This window comes from Rana temporaria, chromosome 13 (genome assembly GCF_905171775.1).
Source record: "Rana temporaria chromosome 13, aRanTem1.1, whole genome shotgun sequence".
Lineage (NCBI taxonomy): Eukaryota > Metazoa > Chordata > Amphibia > Anura > Ranidae > Rana > Rana temporaria.
This window is the reverse complement of record NC_053501.1, coordinates 8,250,245-8,268,399: the sequence shown is the minus strand read 5'-3', so window position 1 is coordinate 8,268,399 and position 18,155 is coordinate 8,250,245. Positions and strand designations below refer to the sequence as shown.

The following is an 18,155-nucleotide window of genomic DNA, read 5'->3' as shown; positions in this document are numbered from 1 at the left end:
TCTAAGATTCGATGTGGTGTATGTGTCCGGGGCGTTGGGGGTTTTTATAGCGAGTGTATTTCTGGAATTTTTGAGAGATGGCCATATGTCATCTGGCTCCAGGACTAATGATCCCCCCCACCGGCCTGGGCTCTGATTGCTCCGGCAGCACCATCATCTGCTCTCTTCTCTAAATCTTCCTCCCGATAGCGACCCAGGGTCACGTGACTCGCCCCGATCTCTCACATTCAAGGAGATGAAAAGAGAGAATGAAATAATAAAATCCCATTTAATCCTTAAATGAAAAGAAATACATTATTAAGGTCATCTATTATCCAGGGGCCCCCGGCTGACTACGCCGGATCTGTCCTCGTATCCTACATTCACATGACAGATTTTTATTTTTTTAATTCACATGGCTGATACTTTCTAAACCTAAAATAATGGATGTTGCTTAACGACAATTACTTTTCCCCAAAATGCTGAACATGAACTGCAAGTATTATTTATAAATATACAGTGTACATAGAGCGCTTCTCCATAGGCAGATGTATTAGAGCTACAGTTCTGATGCTGGGGGAAGATATATTCCTGCGCACAGCTCACTTCCTGTTAGGAAATCTATTGATAGACAGTTCAGCCAACCACGCCCCCGTCTGAAAACGATGATAGTAGCTAGAAATGGCTGTTCAGCTGCATGGTCAATGCGATATGTATATACTGCACATATATACAGTACATGTATACAAAATGCTGTAAATATGTATATACATATCAGTCAATGCATATGTCCCCTCTGTTCCTTGCCCAGTCCCAGCAGGGAGTCCCCCCCCTCTCTCTCTCCAGTCCCAGCAGGGAGTCCTCTCTCTCTCTCTCTCTCTCTCTCTCTCTCTCTCTCTCTCTCTCTCTCTCTCTCTCTCTCTCTCTCTCTCTCTCTCTCTCTCTCTCTCTCTCTCTCTCTCTCTCTCCAGTTTCAGCAGGGAGTCCCCCCTCTCTCTCCAGTCCCAGCAGGGAGTTCTCTCTCTCTCTCCAGTCCCAGCAGGGAGTCCTCTCTCTCTCTCTCTCTCTCTCTCTCTCTCTCTCTCTCTCTCTCTCTCTCTCTCTCTCTCCAGTCCCAGCAGGGAGTCCCCACTCTCTCTCTCTCTCTCTCTCTCTCTGCCCAGTTTCAGCAGCGAGTCCCCCCCCTCTCTCTCTCTGCCCAACTCCCAGCAGGGAGTCCCCCCACCTCTCTCTCTCCCCAGTCCCAGCAGGGAGTCCCCTCCCCCCTCTCTCTGCCCAATACCCAGCAGGGAGTCCCCCCCTCTCGCTCTGCCCAGTGCCAGCAGGGGAAGCCCCCCTCTCTTTCCCCAGTCCCAGCAGGCAGTCTCCCCCTCTCTCTGCCCAGTCCCAGCAGGGAGTCTCCCCCTCTCTCTGCCCAGTCCCAGCAGGGAGTCTCCCCCTCTCTCTGCCCAGTCCCAGCAGGGAGTCTCCCCCTCTCTCTGCCCAGTCCCAGCAGGGAGTCTCCCCCTCTCTCTGCCCAGTCCCAGCAGGGGGTCCCCCCCTCTCTCTCTGCCCAGTCCCAGCAGGGGGTCCCCCCCTCTCTCTCTGCCCAGTCCCAGCAGGGGGTCCCCTCTCTCTCTCTCTGCCCAGTTCCAGCAGGGGGTCCCCCCTCTCTCTCTCTCTGCCCAGTCCCAGCAGGGGGTCCCCCCTCTCTCTCTCTCTGCCCAGTCCCAGCAGTGAGTCCCCCCCCTCTCCTCCTGCCCAGTCCCAGCAGTGAGTCCCCCCCCCTCTCCTCCTGCCCAGTCCCAGCAGTGAGTCCCCCCCCCTCTCCTCCTGCCCAGTCCCAGCAGTGAGTCCCCCCCCCTCTCTCCTCCTGCCCAGTCCCAGCAGTGAGTCCCCCCTCTCTCCTCCTGCCCAGTCCCAGCAGGGAGTCCCCCCTCTCTCCTCCTGCCCAGTCCCAGCAGGGAGTCCCCCCTCTCTCCTCCTGCCCAGTCCCAGCAGGGAGTCCCCCCTCTCTCTCCTCCTGCCCAGTCCCAGCAGGGAGTCCCCCCTCTCTCCTCCTGCCCAGTCCCAGCAGGGAGCCCCCCCTCTCTCCTCCTGCCCAGTCCCAGCAGGGAGTCCCCCCTCTCTCCTCCTGCCCAGTCCCAGCAGGGAGTCCCCCCTCTCTCCTCCTGCCCAGTCCCAGCAGGGAGTCCCCCCTCTCTCCTCCTGCCCAGTCCCAGCAGGGAGTCCCCCCTCTCTCCTCCTGCCCAGTCCCATCAGGGAGTCCCCCCTCTCTCCTCCTGCCCAGTCCCAGCAGGGAGTCCCCCCTCTCTCCTCCTGCCCAGTCCCAGCAGGGAGTCCCCCCTCTCTCCTCCTGCCCAGTCCCAGCAGGGAGTCCCCCCTCTCTCTCCTCCTGCCCAGTCCCAGCAGTGAGTCCCCCCTCTCTCCTCCTGCCCAGTCCCAGCAGTGAGTCTCCCCCTCTCCTCCTGCCCAGTCCCAGCAGGGAGTCTCCCCCTCTCCTCCTGCCCAGTCCCAGCAGGGAGTCTCCCCCTCTCCTCCTGCCCAGTCCCAGCAGGGAGTCTCCCCCTCTCCTCCTGCCCAGTCCCAGCAGTGTGTCCCCCCCCTCTCTCCTCCTGCCCAGTCCCAGCAGTGAGTCCCCCCTCTCTCCTCCTGCCCAGTCCCAGCAGTGAGTCCCCCCTCTCTCCTCCTGCCCAGTCCCAGCAGTGAGTCCCCCCCTCTCTCCTCCTGCCCAGTCCCAGCAGGGTGTCCCCCCCCCCCTCTCCTCCTGCCCAGTCCCAGCAGGGTGTCCCCCCCCCCCCTCTCCTCCTGCCCAGTCCCAGCAGGGAGTCCCCCCTCTCTCCTCCTGCCCAGTCCCAGCAGGGAGTCCCCCCTCTCTCCTCCTGCCCAGTCCCAGCAGGGAGTCCCCCCTCTCTCCTCCTGCCCAGTCCCAGCAGGGAGTCCCCCCTCTCTCCTCCTGCCCAGTCCCAGCAGGGAGTCCCCCCTCTCTCCTCCTGCCCAGTCCCAGCAGGGAGTCCCCCCTCTCTCCTCCTGCCCAGTCCCAGCAGGGAGTCCCCCCTCTCTCTCCCCAGTCCCAGCAGTGAGTCCCCCCCCTCTCCTCCTGCCCAGTCCCAGCAGTGAGTCCCCCTCTCTCCTCCTGCCCAGTCCCAGCTCTCTCTGCCTTCCTAGCAGTGACTCTGTCCCTTTAATTGCCATCCAGGCAGGCTGTGGGAATGGGAAGGATATCCAGGCGGCCTGTGATTGGTCCAGCCTCCCTTCCATCACCCCTTCTCAGCCAATCGCTGGCCCGCAGTCGGCGCAGGCAGGAGGCAGGCAGAGGGATCGGTCGGAGCGGACTGGAGGCGTTCAGCACCAAGGACAGCGGCGGCCAGCAGCACCATGCGCATTGCCTGCAGCAGCTTCTCACCGACCTGCTCCGGATAATCATCAGCCTGTGCAGCGCCCCCCCCCATCTCTCCGACCCTGTCCTAACCCCCGGGGGGAGATGGCAGACCGGACTGCCCCCAACTGCCACCTCCGCCTGGAGTGGGTCTACGGCTACCGGGGCCACCAGTGCCGGAACAACCTCTACTACACGGCGGCCAAGGAGATCGTCTACTTCGTGGCCGGGGTCGGGGTGGTCTACAACACCCGGGAGCACAAGCAGAAATTCTACATGGGCCACAATGACGATATCATCAGGTAGGTGGGGCCCCTGGGGGCCACAAGAGGGGGGGGGCGGCAGGGGAAGCTGCCCGGGGCACAAGGCAGCAACAACAACAAAATAAACTCCGTTGGCCAAAACTGCTTTTAATGAGCCACCTTGATGATTGCCTTTCACCTGTAGGGTGTAACCTGAAATGTGCTTGGGGGTTGGTGCAACAAAAATCCTCCAGAGGTAAAGGGTTAAGCCTGCCTAGGGATTATAGAAAAGCCCAACCTACCCCAGAGTAAGTCTGCTGTGTCAGGGCTGGAGCATCAGAGACGTCCCCGAATAGGAACAGATGGGCTGCCGCCTTGGCGCTCCGTATTTGCCACCCATGTTTAAAGGGTGAAGCTTGCCTGGGGATTACAGTTTGTCCAACACACCCCAGAATAGGTCTGGAGTTCTGTGTCAGGGCTGGATCACCAAAGACATTTCCAATAAGAGACAGGTTGCCACCTTAGGGGGGGCAAAAAATATGGCCCCCATAATTAAAGGGTTGAGCTTGCCTCTGGATTATCGAAAAGTCTAACCTACCCCTAGAGTAAGTCCAGAGTGCTGTGTCAGGGTTGGATCACCAGAGACATTTCCGATAATGGACAGATGGGCTGCCACCTTGGTAGTCCAAAGTTGCCCCCCATGTTTGCTGGGTTAGGTTTGACCAAGGATTGCAGAAGGTCCAACCTACCCCAGAGTAAGTCTGCTGTGTCAGGGCTGGATCACCAAGGACATTCCCAATAAGAGACAGGGGGGCTAAAAATATGGCCCCCATAATTAAAGGGTTGAGCTTGCCTCTGGATTATCGAAAAGTCCTAACCTACCCCTAGAGCATGGATCTCCAAACTACGTCCCTCCAGCTGTTGTAGAACTACACATCCCATGAGGCATTGTAAACCTCTGACATTCACGGGCATGACTGGGCATGATGGGAATTGTAGTTCCTAAGCATCTGGAGGGCCGTAGTTTGAAGACCCATGCCCTAGAGTAAGTCCAGAGTGCTGCGTCAGGGTTGGATCACCAGAGACATTTCCGATAATGGACAGATGGGCTGCCACCTTGGTAGTCCAAAGTTGCCCCCCATGTTTCCTGGGTTAGGTTTGACCAAGGATTGTAGAAGGTCCAACCTACCACAGATTAGGTCTGCTGTGTCAGGGCTGGATCACTAGAGACATCCCCGAATAGGAACAGATGGGCTGCCGCCTTGGCGCTCTGTATTTGCCACCCATGTTTAAAGGGTGAAGCTTGTCTGGGGATTACAGTTTGTCCAACATACCCCAGAGTAGGTCTGGGGTTCTGTGTCGGGGCTGGATCACCGAAGACATTCCCAATAAGAGACAGGTTGCCACCTTGGGGGGGGGGGGGCTAAAAATATGACCCCCATAGTTAAAGGGTTGAGCTTGCCTCTGGATTATCGAAAAGTCTAACCTACCCCTAAAGTAAGTCCAGAGTGCTACGTCAGGGTTGGATCACCAGAGACATTTCCGATAATGGACAGATGGGCTGCCACCTTGGTAGTCTAAAGTTGCCCCCCATGTTTGCTGGGTTAGGTTTGACCAAGGATTGTAGAAGGTCCAACCTACCACAGATTAGGTCTGCTGTGTCAGGGCTGGATCACTAGAGACATCCCCGAATAGGAACAGATGGGCTGCCGCCTTGGCGCTCTGTATTTGCCACCCATGTTTAAAGGGTGAAGCTTGTCTGGGGATTACAGTTTGTCCAACATACCCCAGAGTAGGTCTGGGGTTCTGTGTCGGGGCTGGATCACCGAAGACATTCCCAATAAGAGACAGGTTGCCACCTTGGGGGGGGGGCTAAAAATATGACCCCCATAGTTAAAGGGTTGAGCTTGCCTCTGGATTATCGAAAAGTCTAACCTACCCCTAAAGTAAGTCCAGAGTGCTACGTCAGGGTTGGATCACCAGAGACATTCCTAATAAGAGACAGGTTGCCACCTTAGGGGGGCTAAAAAAATGGCCCCCATAATCAAAGGGTTGAGCTTGCCTCTGGATTATCGAAAAGTCCTAACCTACCCCTAGAGCAGGGATCTCCAAACTACGTCCCTCCACCTGTTGTAGAACTACACATCCCATGAGGCATTGTAAACCTCTGACATTCACGGGCATGACTGGGCATGATGGGAATTGTAGTTCCTAAACAACTGGAGGGCCGTAGTTTGAAGACCCCTGCCCTAGAGTAAGTCCAGAGTGCTGCGTCAGGGTTGGATCACCAGAGACATTTCCGATAATGGACAGATGGGCTGCCACCAGGGGAGGGCTGGGCTGGGGGGCAGGGTGGCAATTGCCTCCCAGGCTGCTCTGACTTATAGCCGGCAGCCACTGCCCACTACCATATTCTTTTTTCTTTTTTTCTGGTCTAGGAAGTTGGGCCGGGGGCATGGCCACGGCGGCCGACCACTAGCTATTGCATTCTGGGAGTTGTAGTCCACACTCAAGCTCCCGATGGGTGGAAAACAGAGCAGCACAGAGGAAACTACAATTCCCAGAGACTGGATTCCTGAAAGCAGGGTGTGCCAGGGAGTCAGGACGCAGGGCTATGTGCTGGCTGCAACTTGACCCCAGGACCATTACCCCCCCCCCCCGCACGGGAGGCCGTGGCGTGCAAGGACCTGCTGAGATCTTTGTGGTGAGAGACCCTGACACCCATAGCTGACCCCCCCCCCCCATACACCCCATGTAACCTGCCCCAGTGATCAGGCTGCATTGATGGGCACTGGAGTTGGCTGCATTGAAAAACCAGATGGGCCATGGATGGTGAGCGGATTCGGCGGGTTCAATGGGCCAATTGACTGAACTTTTCCCCCCAGGCCTAAGGCTGCCAGCCCTCCCCTGGCTGCCACCTTGGTAGTCCAAAGTTGCCCCCCATGTTTCCTGGGTTAGATTTGACCAAGGATTGCAGAAGGTCCAACCTACCACAGATCAGGTCTGCTGTGCCAGGGCTGGATCACTAGAGACATCCCCGAATAGGAACAGATGAGCTGCCGCCTTGGCGGTCTGTAGTTGCCACTCATGTTTAAAGGGTGAAGCTTGCCTAGGGATTACAGAATATCCTAGCTACCCTAGAGTATGTCTGCTCTGTAAGGGCTGGACTGCTAGACGCATCCCCAAACAGGGACAAATGGGTGGCCACCTTGTGGGACCCAAATATGGCCCCCATAATTAAAGGGTTGATCTGGCTTCGGGATTACGGAAAGTCTGACCTACCCCCAGAGTAAGTCCTCTGTCCATAGACATTTCCGATAACGGACAGATGAGCTGCCACCTTGGTGGTCTAAAGTTGCCACACATGTTTGAAGGGTTAGGCTTGCATAGGGATTACAGTATGTCCAGGCTATCCCAGAGTAAATCTGGCATGATGTGTCAGGGTTGGATCACCAAAGAGAGGGACAGGTAGACTGTCACCTTGGGGGACCTAAAATTTGGCCCCCATAATTAAAGGGTTGAGCTTGCCTCAGAAAGTCTAACCTACCCCCAGAGAGTAAGTCTGGTGTCATGTGTCAGGGTTGGATCACCAGGGACATGTCCAATAATGGACAGATAGGCTGCTGCCTTGGCGGTCAAAAGTTGCCACCCATATTCAAAATTGCCTCCTATAATTAAAGGGTTAAACTTCCCCATTGATTGCAGAATGTCCAACCTACCCCAGAGCAAGTCCGAATTACTGTGGATCACCAGAGACACCCCAAACGGGGACAGATGGGTTGCCACTTTTGGGGAACCCTAATATGGCCCCCATAATTAAAGGATTGAGTTTGCCTCAGGATTATTGATAGTCTAACCTACCCTCAGCGTAAAGCCCCATACACGCTATTAGATTTTCTGCAGATTTACCAAAACCATATAATATGAGGTCAAACCTTAAAGTGGAGGTTCACCCTCAAAAAAATTTCTGACATCACACGGAGTCGCGCCATCCTACCGACAGAATGCCGGTGTGTTTTTTTTTTTTTTTCTCAGCACATACCTCGTTATCAGGATTTTCACCTCACGGCAATCCCGTGGGAGTGGGCGTTCCCAAGCACTGCCTGTGATTGACAGGCTTCCGAACGGCGCATACTGCGCGTCACAGGTTGCCGAAAAACCCGAACGTCGTTGCGGCTCTATACGGCGCCTGCGCACCGACGTTCGGGTTCTGTCGGCAACCTGTGACGTGCAGTATGCGCCGTTCGGAAGCCTGTCAATCACAGGCAGTGCTTGGGAACGCCCACTCCCGCGGGATTGCCGTGAGGTGAAAATCCTGATAACGAGGTATGTGCTGAGAAAAAAAAAAAACACCGGCATTCTGTCGGTAGGATGGCTCGACTCCGTGTGATGTCAGAATTTTTTTTAAAGGGTGAACCTCCACTTTAAGAGTTTCAATCTGAATGCAATAAGGCAGACCCTTGGGCTTTGGTAAATCTGAAGACGGAAAATCTGCATTTAATAATGTGTATGGGGCTTTAGTCCAGAGTGCGGTGTCAGGGTTGGATCACCAGAGACATTTCCGATAAGGGACAGATGAGCTGACACCTTGGTGCTCCAAAGTTGCCACACTTGTTTCATGGGTTAGGTTTGCCCAAGGATTACAGGAGGTCCAACCTACCCTAGATCAGGTCTGCTGTGTCAGGGCTGCATTACTAGAGACATCCCCCGAATAGGAACAGATGAGGTGCCGCCTTGGCGGACCGTAGTTGCCACCCATGTTTAAAGGGTGAAGCTTGTCTAGGGATTAAAGAATATCCTTACTACCCCAGAATAAGTGCAGGGTGATGCTTCAGAATTCCATCACCAGAGACACCCCAAACAGAAAGAGATAAATTGCCACCTTAATAATTTAAGGATTGAGCTTGTCTCAGGATTATCAAAGGTCTAACCTACCCCCAGAGTAAGTCTGGAGTGCTGTGTCAGGGTTGCATCACCAGACACATCTTGAAACGGGGGCAGATGGGCTGCTGCCTTGGCGTGTCAAAGTTGCCACCCATTGATTACAGAATGTCCAATCTATTCCACAGTAAGCCTAGATTGAGGTGTCGGGCTGGAGCACCAGTGACACCTCAAGCAGGGACAGATGGGTTACCACATTGGGAGCCATGGGCGTCCGCTCCATAGGGCAAGGGGGGGCAATTGACCCCCCCCCCCTGGAAAATCGAGAAGGTGTTGAAGAGTTTTGCGGCCACGGGCTGTCTGAGCGATCCCGGGTTGGATGTCACACAGGCACAGCGAGCAGGTTAAAGCTGCCTCCCCTCCAGTGTTTGTGTACAAAGAGGGAGGGAACCTGCTGTGCCTGTGCTGCACTGATGACTGATCTGAGGTACTGAATGGGATGGGGACGGGGGTTTGTGCTGAATGGGGCGTCCATCTGTGCTGAAGGGGGTCTGTGCTGAAGGGGGGTCCATCTGTGCTGAATGGATGGGTCTGTGCTGAAGGGGGTCCATCTGTGCTGAATGGATGGGTCTGTGCTGAAGGGGGTCTGTGCTGAATGGATGGGTCTGTGCTGAAGGGATGGGTCTGTGCTGAAGGGGGGTCTGTATATTCTCTAGGCTATATTTATATGGGCATGGAGTGAAGCTGAATTATCTCAAGAGCTATTTCACACTGCCAGCTGGTTGCGTTATCGGTAAAGTTGCGTTTTAGCTGCACTATTCGACCGCTAGCGGGTCGCTTCTAACCCCGTTGGCGTTTGAAGAAAGGTTTAAATGCGACTGTGTATTGCTGCTGCCAAAGCGCCCCTCCCTGAAAAAATTTCAGCAGGTGCCCATGTTTGGAGCCCAGATTTGGCCCCAATAATTAAAGGGCTGAGCTTGCACATAATTCAGTTTGATGAGTCCTATCTTCCCCCGTGACCCCTGGCCCTGAGAGGTAGGGGCAAACGTAAAACTTTATCATATCGACTGTCTTAGATACCTAAAATATCTCTTCCTGGATACAGATGTCCTTGGAAATTCCTCTGATTTTCAGCACCTGCTTGGTGGCTTGTGTCATCAACATTCTCTTCCTCTCTCTCCTCTTACTCTTCCTCTCTCTCCTCTTACTCTTCCTCTCTCTCCTCTTACTCTTCCTCTCTCTCCTCTTACTCTTCCTCTCTCTCCTCTTACTCTTCCTCTCACTCTTCCTCTCTCATCTTACTCTTCCTCTCTCTCCTCTTACTCTTACTCTTTCTCTCCTCTTACTCTTCCTCTTTCTCTCCTCTTCCTCTTTCTCTCCTCTTACTCTTTCTCTCCTCCTTCCTCTTTCTCTCCTCCTTCCTCTTTCTCTCCTCTTCCTCTTTCTCTCCTCTTCCTCTTTCTCTCCTCTTTCTCTCCTCTTCCTCTTTCTCTCCTCTTCCTCTTTCTCTCCTCTTCCTCTTTCTCTCCTCTTTCTCTCCTCTTCCTCTTTCTCTCCTCTTCCTCTTTCTCTCCTCTTCCTCTTCCTCTTTCTCTTACTCTTCCTCTTTCTCTTACTCTTCCTCTTTCTCTTTCTCTTACTCTTCCTCTTTCTCTTACTCTTCCTCTTTCTCTTACTCTTCCTCTTTCTCTTACTCTTCCTCTTTCTCTCCTCTTCCTCTTTCTCTCCTCTTCCTCTTTCTCTCCTCTTCCTCTTCCTCTTTCTCTTACTCTTCCTCTTACTCTTCCTCTTCCTCTTTCTCTTACTCTTCCTCTTTCTCTTACTCTTCCTCTTTCTCTTACTCTTCCTCTTTCTCTTACTCTTCCTCTTTCTCTCCTCTTCCTCTTTCTCTCCTCTTCCTGTCTGTCTGTGTCTCTCTGTCTGTCTGTGTCTCTCTCTCTCTCTCTCTCTCTCTCTCTCTCTCTCTCTCTCTGTCTGTCTCTCTGTCTGTCTGTGTGTGTGTGTCTCTCTCTCTCTCTCTCTCTCTCTCTCTCTCTCTCTCTCTCTCTCTCTCTCTCTCTCTCTCTCTCTCTCTCTCTCTCTCTCCCTCTCTGTCTCTGTCTGTGTGTGTGTGTGTGTGTGTGTGTGTGTCTCTCTCTCTCTCTCTCTCTCTCTCTCTGTGTCTCTCTCTCTCTCTCTCTCTCTCTCTCTCTGTGTCTCTCTCTCCCCTCTCTCTCTCTCTCTCTCTCTCTCTCTCTCCTCCCCCCCCCCCCCCTCTCTCTCTCATTTATCTATCATTTATTTCATTGTGGCACTACAAAGCTCTGTTGAGAATGACAAGCTTAGTACATTGACTAAGCAACCTTGTCCTTGGAAATCATTAGAACATATTGACAGCTGCTGCTGCGCCCTTCCCTTTCAGGTAGATAAGAGAGGACATCCTCAGAATCCTGCACAGTATCTCTGGTCACGTCTCCCTATACTGAGTAATAGACTTAATGTTGTATATTACCGATGCGCTTGTTATTACTCCCTCCCTTTATTTAGTGTAAAAGATGTATATATTAATAGTAGTTGTAATGTATTGTGTGGATTGATAAACCAATATTAATAGCCCTGATCTGCAGGAGCTCTTAGGACCTCTTAATGGATAAATAAGGCATGCCAAAGTGGTCCCTTGAGTAATATTATTGTATGTCATTATGGCATGCCTTATGTGTATTTGCAGCTTGATGAATCCAGGCCATTGAGTGCAATAAAACAAAAAATTTCAAGCACCTGCTTTTAGTGCTAGTTTACACCAGACGCAGTTCCGTGTGATTTTTTTCTGCACATAATGCATGCGCAGTGTCGCACCATGCAGTCAGTTTGTGCACCGGAATCTGACTGCATGGTGTGAACTAGAGCCTTTGGAATACATGGGGAAAACGCTGTGCATGCATTTTTAGTGCATAAAAAAAGCGCATGGAACTACGTCTAGGGGTGAACTGGCTCTTAAAACCGATTTCCCCCCCCCCCCCCCCATATGTGAATTTGTATTGGGAACAATTTACCCCTACTTATTCACCAAAAAAAGGATCAGACATAAATAAGAAGCCCGCTGACAGCTGATGACCAGTGGCGGCTGGTGCTCAAAATCTTTGGGGGGTGCAAACAAACTGAAAAAAAAACACCATCATCTGCCGCCACTGTGCCCATCAATTGCCACTACTGTGCCCATCAACTGCTGCCAGTGTGCCCATCAACTGCCGCTACTGTGCCCACCAATTGCTGCCAGTGTGCCATCAACTGCCGCTACTGTGCCCACCAATTGCTGCCAGTGTGCCATCAATTGTCGCTACCGTGCCCATCAAATGCTGCCACTTTGCATCCCCCGCCCACCCAGCACTTACCTTTTCTCGCGATATCCTCCACGCTCCTCAATGTCCTCTCCCATCCTCTGCTATGATTGGACGCCTGATGGGCGGCGTCCAATCACCGCGCCTGTCGTTTCAGACCCGAGCACCTGATTGGCTGAGAGGCGGTTCAGTGTTAGGAAAGGTGATTCATTCGCTTTCCTAACACAGCACTAAGTGAACAGCGAGCGCCCTGTTGGGGGTGCTGAAGGGGTTAAGTGTGTCCCAGGGAGTGATTCTAACTGTTAGGGGGCGTGACTACGAGTGACATGTCACTGATCGCTGCTCCGGATGAGAGGGAACCTTCGATCAGTGGGCGCGACCACACGGCGGCAAATTAAAGGGGATGTACCTGTACGCCCATTTGCCAAGCCGTGCCATTCTGTCAACGTAAATGATCGTGCGGCGGTCCTTAAGTGGTTAAAGTGTTTGTAAATCACTGGTGCTTAAAGGGGTTTTAAAGGTTCGCACCCGCCACACTCCCCATGACCGTGCCCGCGGGGCCCACGGACTCGATGTCCACTGGTGTCCCGCGATCGTGTTGGAGAAGCAGAACAGGGGGATGCCTCTGTAAACAAGGCATTTCCCTGTTCTGCCTAGTGACAAGGCACTGATCTACTGTTCCCTGTCATAAGGAGCAGTGATCAGTGTCGTGTCACATGTAGCCCATCCCCCACACAGTTGGAACCACTCCCTAGGACACACTTAACCTCTTCATCACCCCTAGTGGTTAACCCCTTCCCTGCCAGTGTCATTTACACAGTAATCGGTTAATTTTTATAGCACTGATTGCTGTATAATGGTCCCAAATAGCGTCAAAAGTGTCCAATGTTTCCGCCATAATGTCGCAGTCACGATACAAATCGTTGATCGCTGCCATAACTAGTAAAAAAAAAAATGCTATAAATCTATCCCCTATTTTGTAGACGCTATAATATAACTTTTGTGCAAACCAATCAATATCCGCTTATTGCAATTTTTTTTTTATTTTTTTTTAACAAAACTATGTAGAACAGGGATATGCAATTAGCGGACCTCCAGCTGTTGCAGAACTACAAGTGCCATGAGGCATAGCGAGACTCTGACAGCCACAAGCATGACACCCAGAGGCAGAGGCATGATGGGACTTGTAGTTTTGCAACAGCTGGAGGTCCGCTAATTGCATATCCCTGATGTGGAAGAATATGTAGTGGCCTAAACTTTTTTTTGTTCAATATATTTTTGGGGATATTAATTGTAGCAAAAAGTACAAAATATTGCATTTATTTATTTATTATTTTTTTTAAATTGTCACTTTTTTTTTTTTTTGTTTTATAGTAAAAACATTTTTTTTAATATATTTTTGGCGATATTTATTATAGCAAAAAGTAAAAAATAGATTTTTTTTCAAAATTGTCGCTCTATTTTTGTTTATAGCGCAAAAAATTAAAACCGCAGAGGTTATCAAATACCACAAAAAAAAAGCTCTATTTGTGGGAAAAAAAAGGACGTCCAATTTTTTTTGGGTGCCACGTTGCACGACCGCGCAATTGTCCGTTAAAGCGACGCAAAAAATGGGCCAGTCATTGGGCAGCCAAATCCTCCGAGGCTGAAGTGGTTAAACGTATAAAAACATGAGGCCTTATTATTATTTATTATTATTATTTTGTATTATTATTATTTTTTATTTTTTATTATTATTTTTTATTATTATTTTTTGCTCGGTAACAATTTGAGGAGACAAAGTAACTAAAATGTAAAGTTTTTTTTTTTTGCTCAGGCGCCTCTGGCTGTCGTGTTTATTTTCACAGAAAGATCTTGTTATTAGTTCTTTTATAAATATTGTATTGAGGGTAGTTTTGTATGTGAGAATTTTAGATACAAACAATTCTTTTGTGTGTTGCTTTTGTTACTGTCGTGTGTCCTGCCAGGGATGCAGCAGGTGCCACTTGTTGCACTCGGGTGTGACGGTAAAGCTGGCGTTTTGTATAATACGGTCATGTGATCCGTCGGGCTTGTCTTACCGTTGAGTGTTGCGTTTCACTAACATGTTCTGCATAGTATGCCCTGTTAGACTCGGGCGGATGAGTGCGACGTACTTCAGTACCAGCGGCTTGCGTTACATTAAGTGAAATGCGTGGGGTGTTTCCTGGATATACATCATCCATCATGAGCCTGATTAACGAGCCTGCGCACGGAACCTTTCATCCTTAGATGACCTCTGTCATTAAAGCGTACCTCTGAGCCATACGCAGTAAAAGCAAATATGTACAGTATTTTTTTTTATTTATAAACGCCATTTCTATTAACTAGGAACTGGTGACACCACTGCGGCACGGGGGACATCGCCCCTGCGTCCCAGTAACTACAGAGGAAGACTGGTGGCTCTGTCCAATGTTCTACTGTGCATGCAGGGAGCACTTTATTTAGGGGCACATCAGGGTACAGGGCACAGCACATCAGGGCCCATCACAGCACATCAGGGCACGGGGCACATCAGATCACATCGGGGCACATCAGATCACATCGGGGCACATCAGATCACATCGGGGCACATCAGATCACATCGGGGCACATCAGATCACATCGGGGCACATCAGATCACATCGGGGCACATCAGATCACATCGGGGCACATCAGATCACATCGGGGCACATCAGATCACATTGGGGCACATCAGATCACATTGGGGCACATCAGATCACATTGGGGCACATCAGATCACATTGGGGCACATCAGATCACATTGGGGCACATCAGATCACATTGGGGCACATCAGATCACATTGGGGCACATCAGATCACATTGGGGCACATAGCACATTGGGGCACATAGCACATTGGGGCACATAGCACATTGGGGCACATAGCACATTGGGGCACATAGCACATTGGGGCACATAGCACATTGGGGCACATAGCACATTGGGGCACATAGCACATCGGGGCACATAGCACATCTGGGCACATAGCACATCTGGCAAATAGCCCATCAGGCCACTCGGCACATTGGGGCACAGGGCACATAGCACATCGGGACACGGGGTACATAGCACATCGGGACACGGGGTACATAGCACATCAGGACACGGGGCACATCAGGTCAGGGCACATAGCACATCAGGGCACATAGCACAGGGCTGGGGGCTGGGGGCACGGAGCACATCAGGGCACATAGCACATCAGGACACGGGGTACATAGCACATCAGGACATGGGGCACATCAGGTCAGGGCACATCAGGACACGGGGTACATAGCACATCAGGACACGGGGGAACATCAGGTCAGGGCACATAGCACATCAGGACACGGGGTACATAGCACATCAGGACACATGGCACATCAGGTCAGGGCACATAGCACATCAGGGCTGGGGGCACGGAGCACATCAGGGCACATAGCACATCAGGGCACAGAGCACATCGGGGCACGGGGCACATAGCACAACAGGGCACGGAGCACATCAGGACATGGGGCGCATCAGATCAGGGCACATAGCACATCAGGACACGGGGCACGTCAGGGCATGGGACACATGGCACATCAGGGCACGTGGCACATAGCACATCAGGGCACGTAGCACATCGGGGCATATGGCACATAGCACATCAGGGCTCAGGGCACATCGCACATCAGGGCATGGAGCACATCAGGGCTTGGGGCACATAGCACAACAGGGCACATTAGGGCACGGGGCACATAGCACAAAAGGGCACAGAGCACATCAGGACACGGGGCACATAGCACAACAGGGCACATAAGACAGAGCACGGGGCACATCAGGACACGGGCACATCAGATCAGGGCACATCAGGACACGGGGCACATAGCACATAGCACATCGGAGCACAGGGCACATAGCAAATCAGGGCACATAGTACATCAGGACACGGGGCACATCAGGGCGTGGGGCACATGGCACATCAGGGCATATAGCACATCAGGACACGGGGCACCTTACACATCATGGCACATGGTTTCGCAGCCAGCATGCAGAGTAGCCCATGGAAGCGTGCGTGCTCAAGTCATGCTGCGGCTGTTCCCCGGCGGTCCCTCCTCTCTTCTCGTCCATCCCAGATCGTGTCACAGGAAAATGTGGATGAATGAGAAGAGAGGAGGGGGCGGGGAGTAGCCGCAGCATGACTTGAGAACACACGCTTCCTGCGCTACTCTGCATGCTGGCTAATCTCTATCTACCCATCAGGCACCAGCTGTCGGCGATTGACGGGTAGATCGCTGCGGACCTCCGACCGGCCCACTGAGCCATCGGCCCACCGGGAATCTCCCGGTAGTCCCGATGGCCAGTCCATTCTTGTGGTGAACATCCATTGCTTTAAAGCACACCCCCACCCCTGTATAAATCCTGCCCCATCTCTCCTGTAGTAGATGGACCCCGCCTCCCAGTACTTTAAGCACTTAAGCCCCAGACCATTTCGCTGGCCAAGGACCAGGCCACTTTTTGCGACTTGGCACTGTGTCTCTTTAACTGATAATTGCGTGGACGTGCGACGTGGCTCCCAAACAAAATTGACGTCCTTTTTCCCCCACAAATAGAGCTTTCTTTTGGTGGTATTTGATCACCTCTGCGGTTTTTATTTTTTGCGCTATAAACAAAAATAGAGCGACAATTTTGAAAAACATTCAATATTTTTTACTTTTTGCTATAATAAATATCCCCCAAAAAATATATTAAAAAACTTTTTTTCCTCAGTTTAGGCCGATACGTATTCTTCTACATATTTTTGGTAAAAAAATCGCAATAAGCTTTTATCGATTGGTTTGCACAAGTTATAGCGTTTACAAAATAGGGGATAGTTTTATGGCATTTTTATTATGATTTTTTTTTTTTTTTACTAGTAATGGTGGCGATCAGCGTTTTTTTTTTTTATCATGACTGCGACATTATGGCGGACACATCGGACACTTTTGACACCATTTTGGGACCACTGTCATTTTTACAGCTATCAGTGCTAAAAAAATGCATTGTTTACTGTGAAAATTACACTGGCAGTGAAGGGGTTAACCTGTAGGGGGCGCTGAAGGTGTTAGTGTGACCTAGGAAGTGATTCTCACTGTTAGGGGGCGTGGCTTGCCGTTGCACGTCACTGATCGCTATTCCCGATGACAGGGAACAGACGATCAGTGACATGTCACTAGGAAGAACGGGGAGATGTTGTGTTTACAATGACATCTCCCCGTTCTTCAGCTCTGTGACCCGATCGCGGGACACCGGCGGACATCGAGTCCGCGGGCACGGTCACGGAGCTCGCGACAGGGCTGCGAGTGCGCCACCACACAGCTCGCAAATTAAAGGGGACGTGTATATATATGCCCATTTGCGCAGCCGTGCCATTCTGCCGACGTATATCCTCGTGCGGGGGTTGGCAAGCTGTTAAAGCGCAACTCGACCTTTTTGTAGATTTTCTGCCATTTCCTTCATGTAGTACAGGGGTCTCCAAACTTTTTAAACAAAGGGCCAGTTTATTGTCCTTTTAGACTTTAGGAGAGACGGGTTGTGGCCGGCAGGGGCAAAAAATGGCAGCATCAGTGAGAATAAAGATGGCCTCAGGATTGGTGGTCAATAGGAGGGGTAGTGCCCCCTATTGGTAGGAGGAATAGTATACCATCATTGGTATCAGTGGAAGAAAGAGTGCCCCTATTGATGGTGACAGTGGAAGGAATAGTGCCCCAAGGGCCGGATAGAAGCTAGCGAAGGGCCACGTCTGGCACTCGGGCCGCAGTTTGGAGACCCCTGATGTAGTAGATGACCCCCCCCAGTGCTTTAAAGCACAACTTCATCTTTGTAGAAATTCTTCCTCGTCCTTCCCATAACAGATGCCCCCCCCCCCCCCCAGTACTTTAAAGCTCTGCTCCACCTTTGTAGCTATCCTGCCCCTTCCTTCGTGTAGTAGATGACCCCCCCCCCCCTCCCAGTGCTTTTAATGTCCAACTCTACCTTTTAGAAGATATCCGACCCCCTTCCCTTGTTTAGTGGATGACGTCAGGGAATTAACCACTTAAGGACCACCTCCTGCACATATACGTCGGCAGAATGGCACAGCTGGGCACAGGCACGTACAGGTACGTCGCCTTTAAGAGCCTAGCTGTGGGTCGCGCGCACGAGACCCGGTCCGAAGCTCCGGGACCTGCGGACCCGATCGCCGCCGGTGTCCCGCGATCGGTCACAGGAGCTGAAGAACGAGGAGAGGTGTGTGTTAACACACCTTCCCCGTTCTTCACAGTGGCACTGTCACTGATTGATCGTCTTTACCTATATCAGGGAACAGACAATGACGTCACACGTCCAGCCCCGCCCCCCTACAGTTAGAAACACATATGAG

The 18,155-nt window shown here is 51.8% G+C and overlaps 1 protein-coding gene across 6 annotated transcripts in view; it reads left to right on the top strand.

The window, feature by feature from the left end:
- Nucleotides 1-3,268: 3,268 nt before the first annotated feature.
- Nucleotides 3,269-18,155, top strand: part of EML5 (EMAP like 5) — a 183,841-nt gene continuing 168,954 nt past the window's right edge. For 4 of the 6 annotated variants that reach the window (XM_040333173.1, XM_040333172.1, XM_040333171.1 and 1 more), the window contains exon 1: nt 3,273-3,639. In XM_040333173.1, the coding sequence (XP_040189107.1) occupies nt 3,443-3,639 (197 nt within the window). In that variant the 5' untranslated portion in view covers nt 3,273-3,442. Of the gene's footprint in view, nt 3,640-18,155 lie in introns of all 6 variants that reach the window. The other 2 variants (XM_040333176.1, XM_040333174.1) reach the window with 2 other exon arrangements.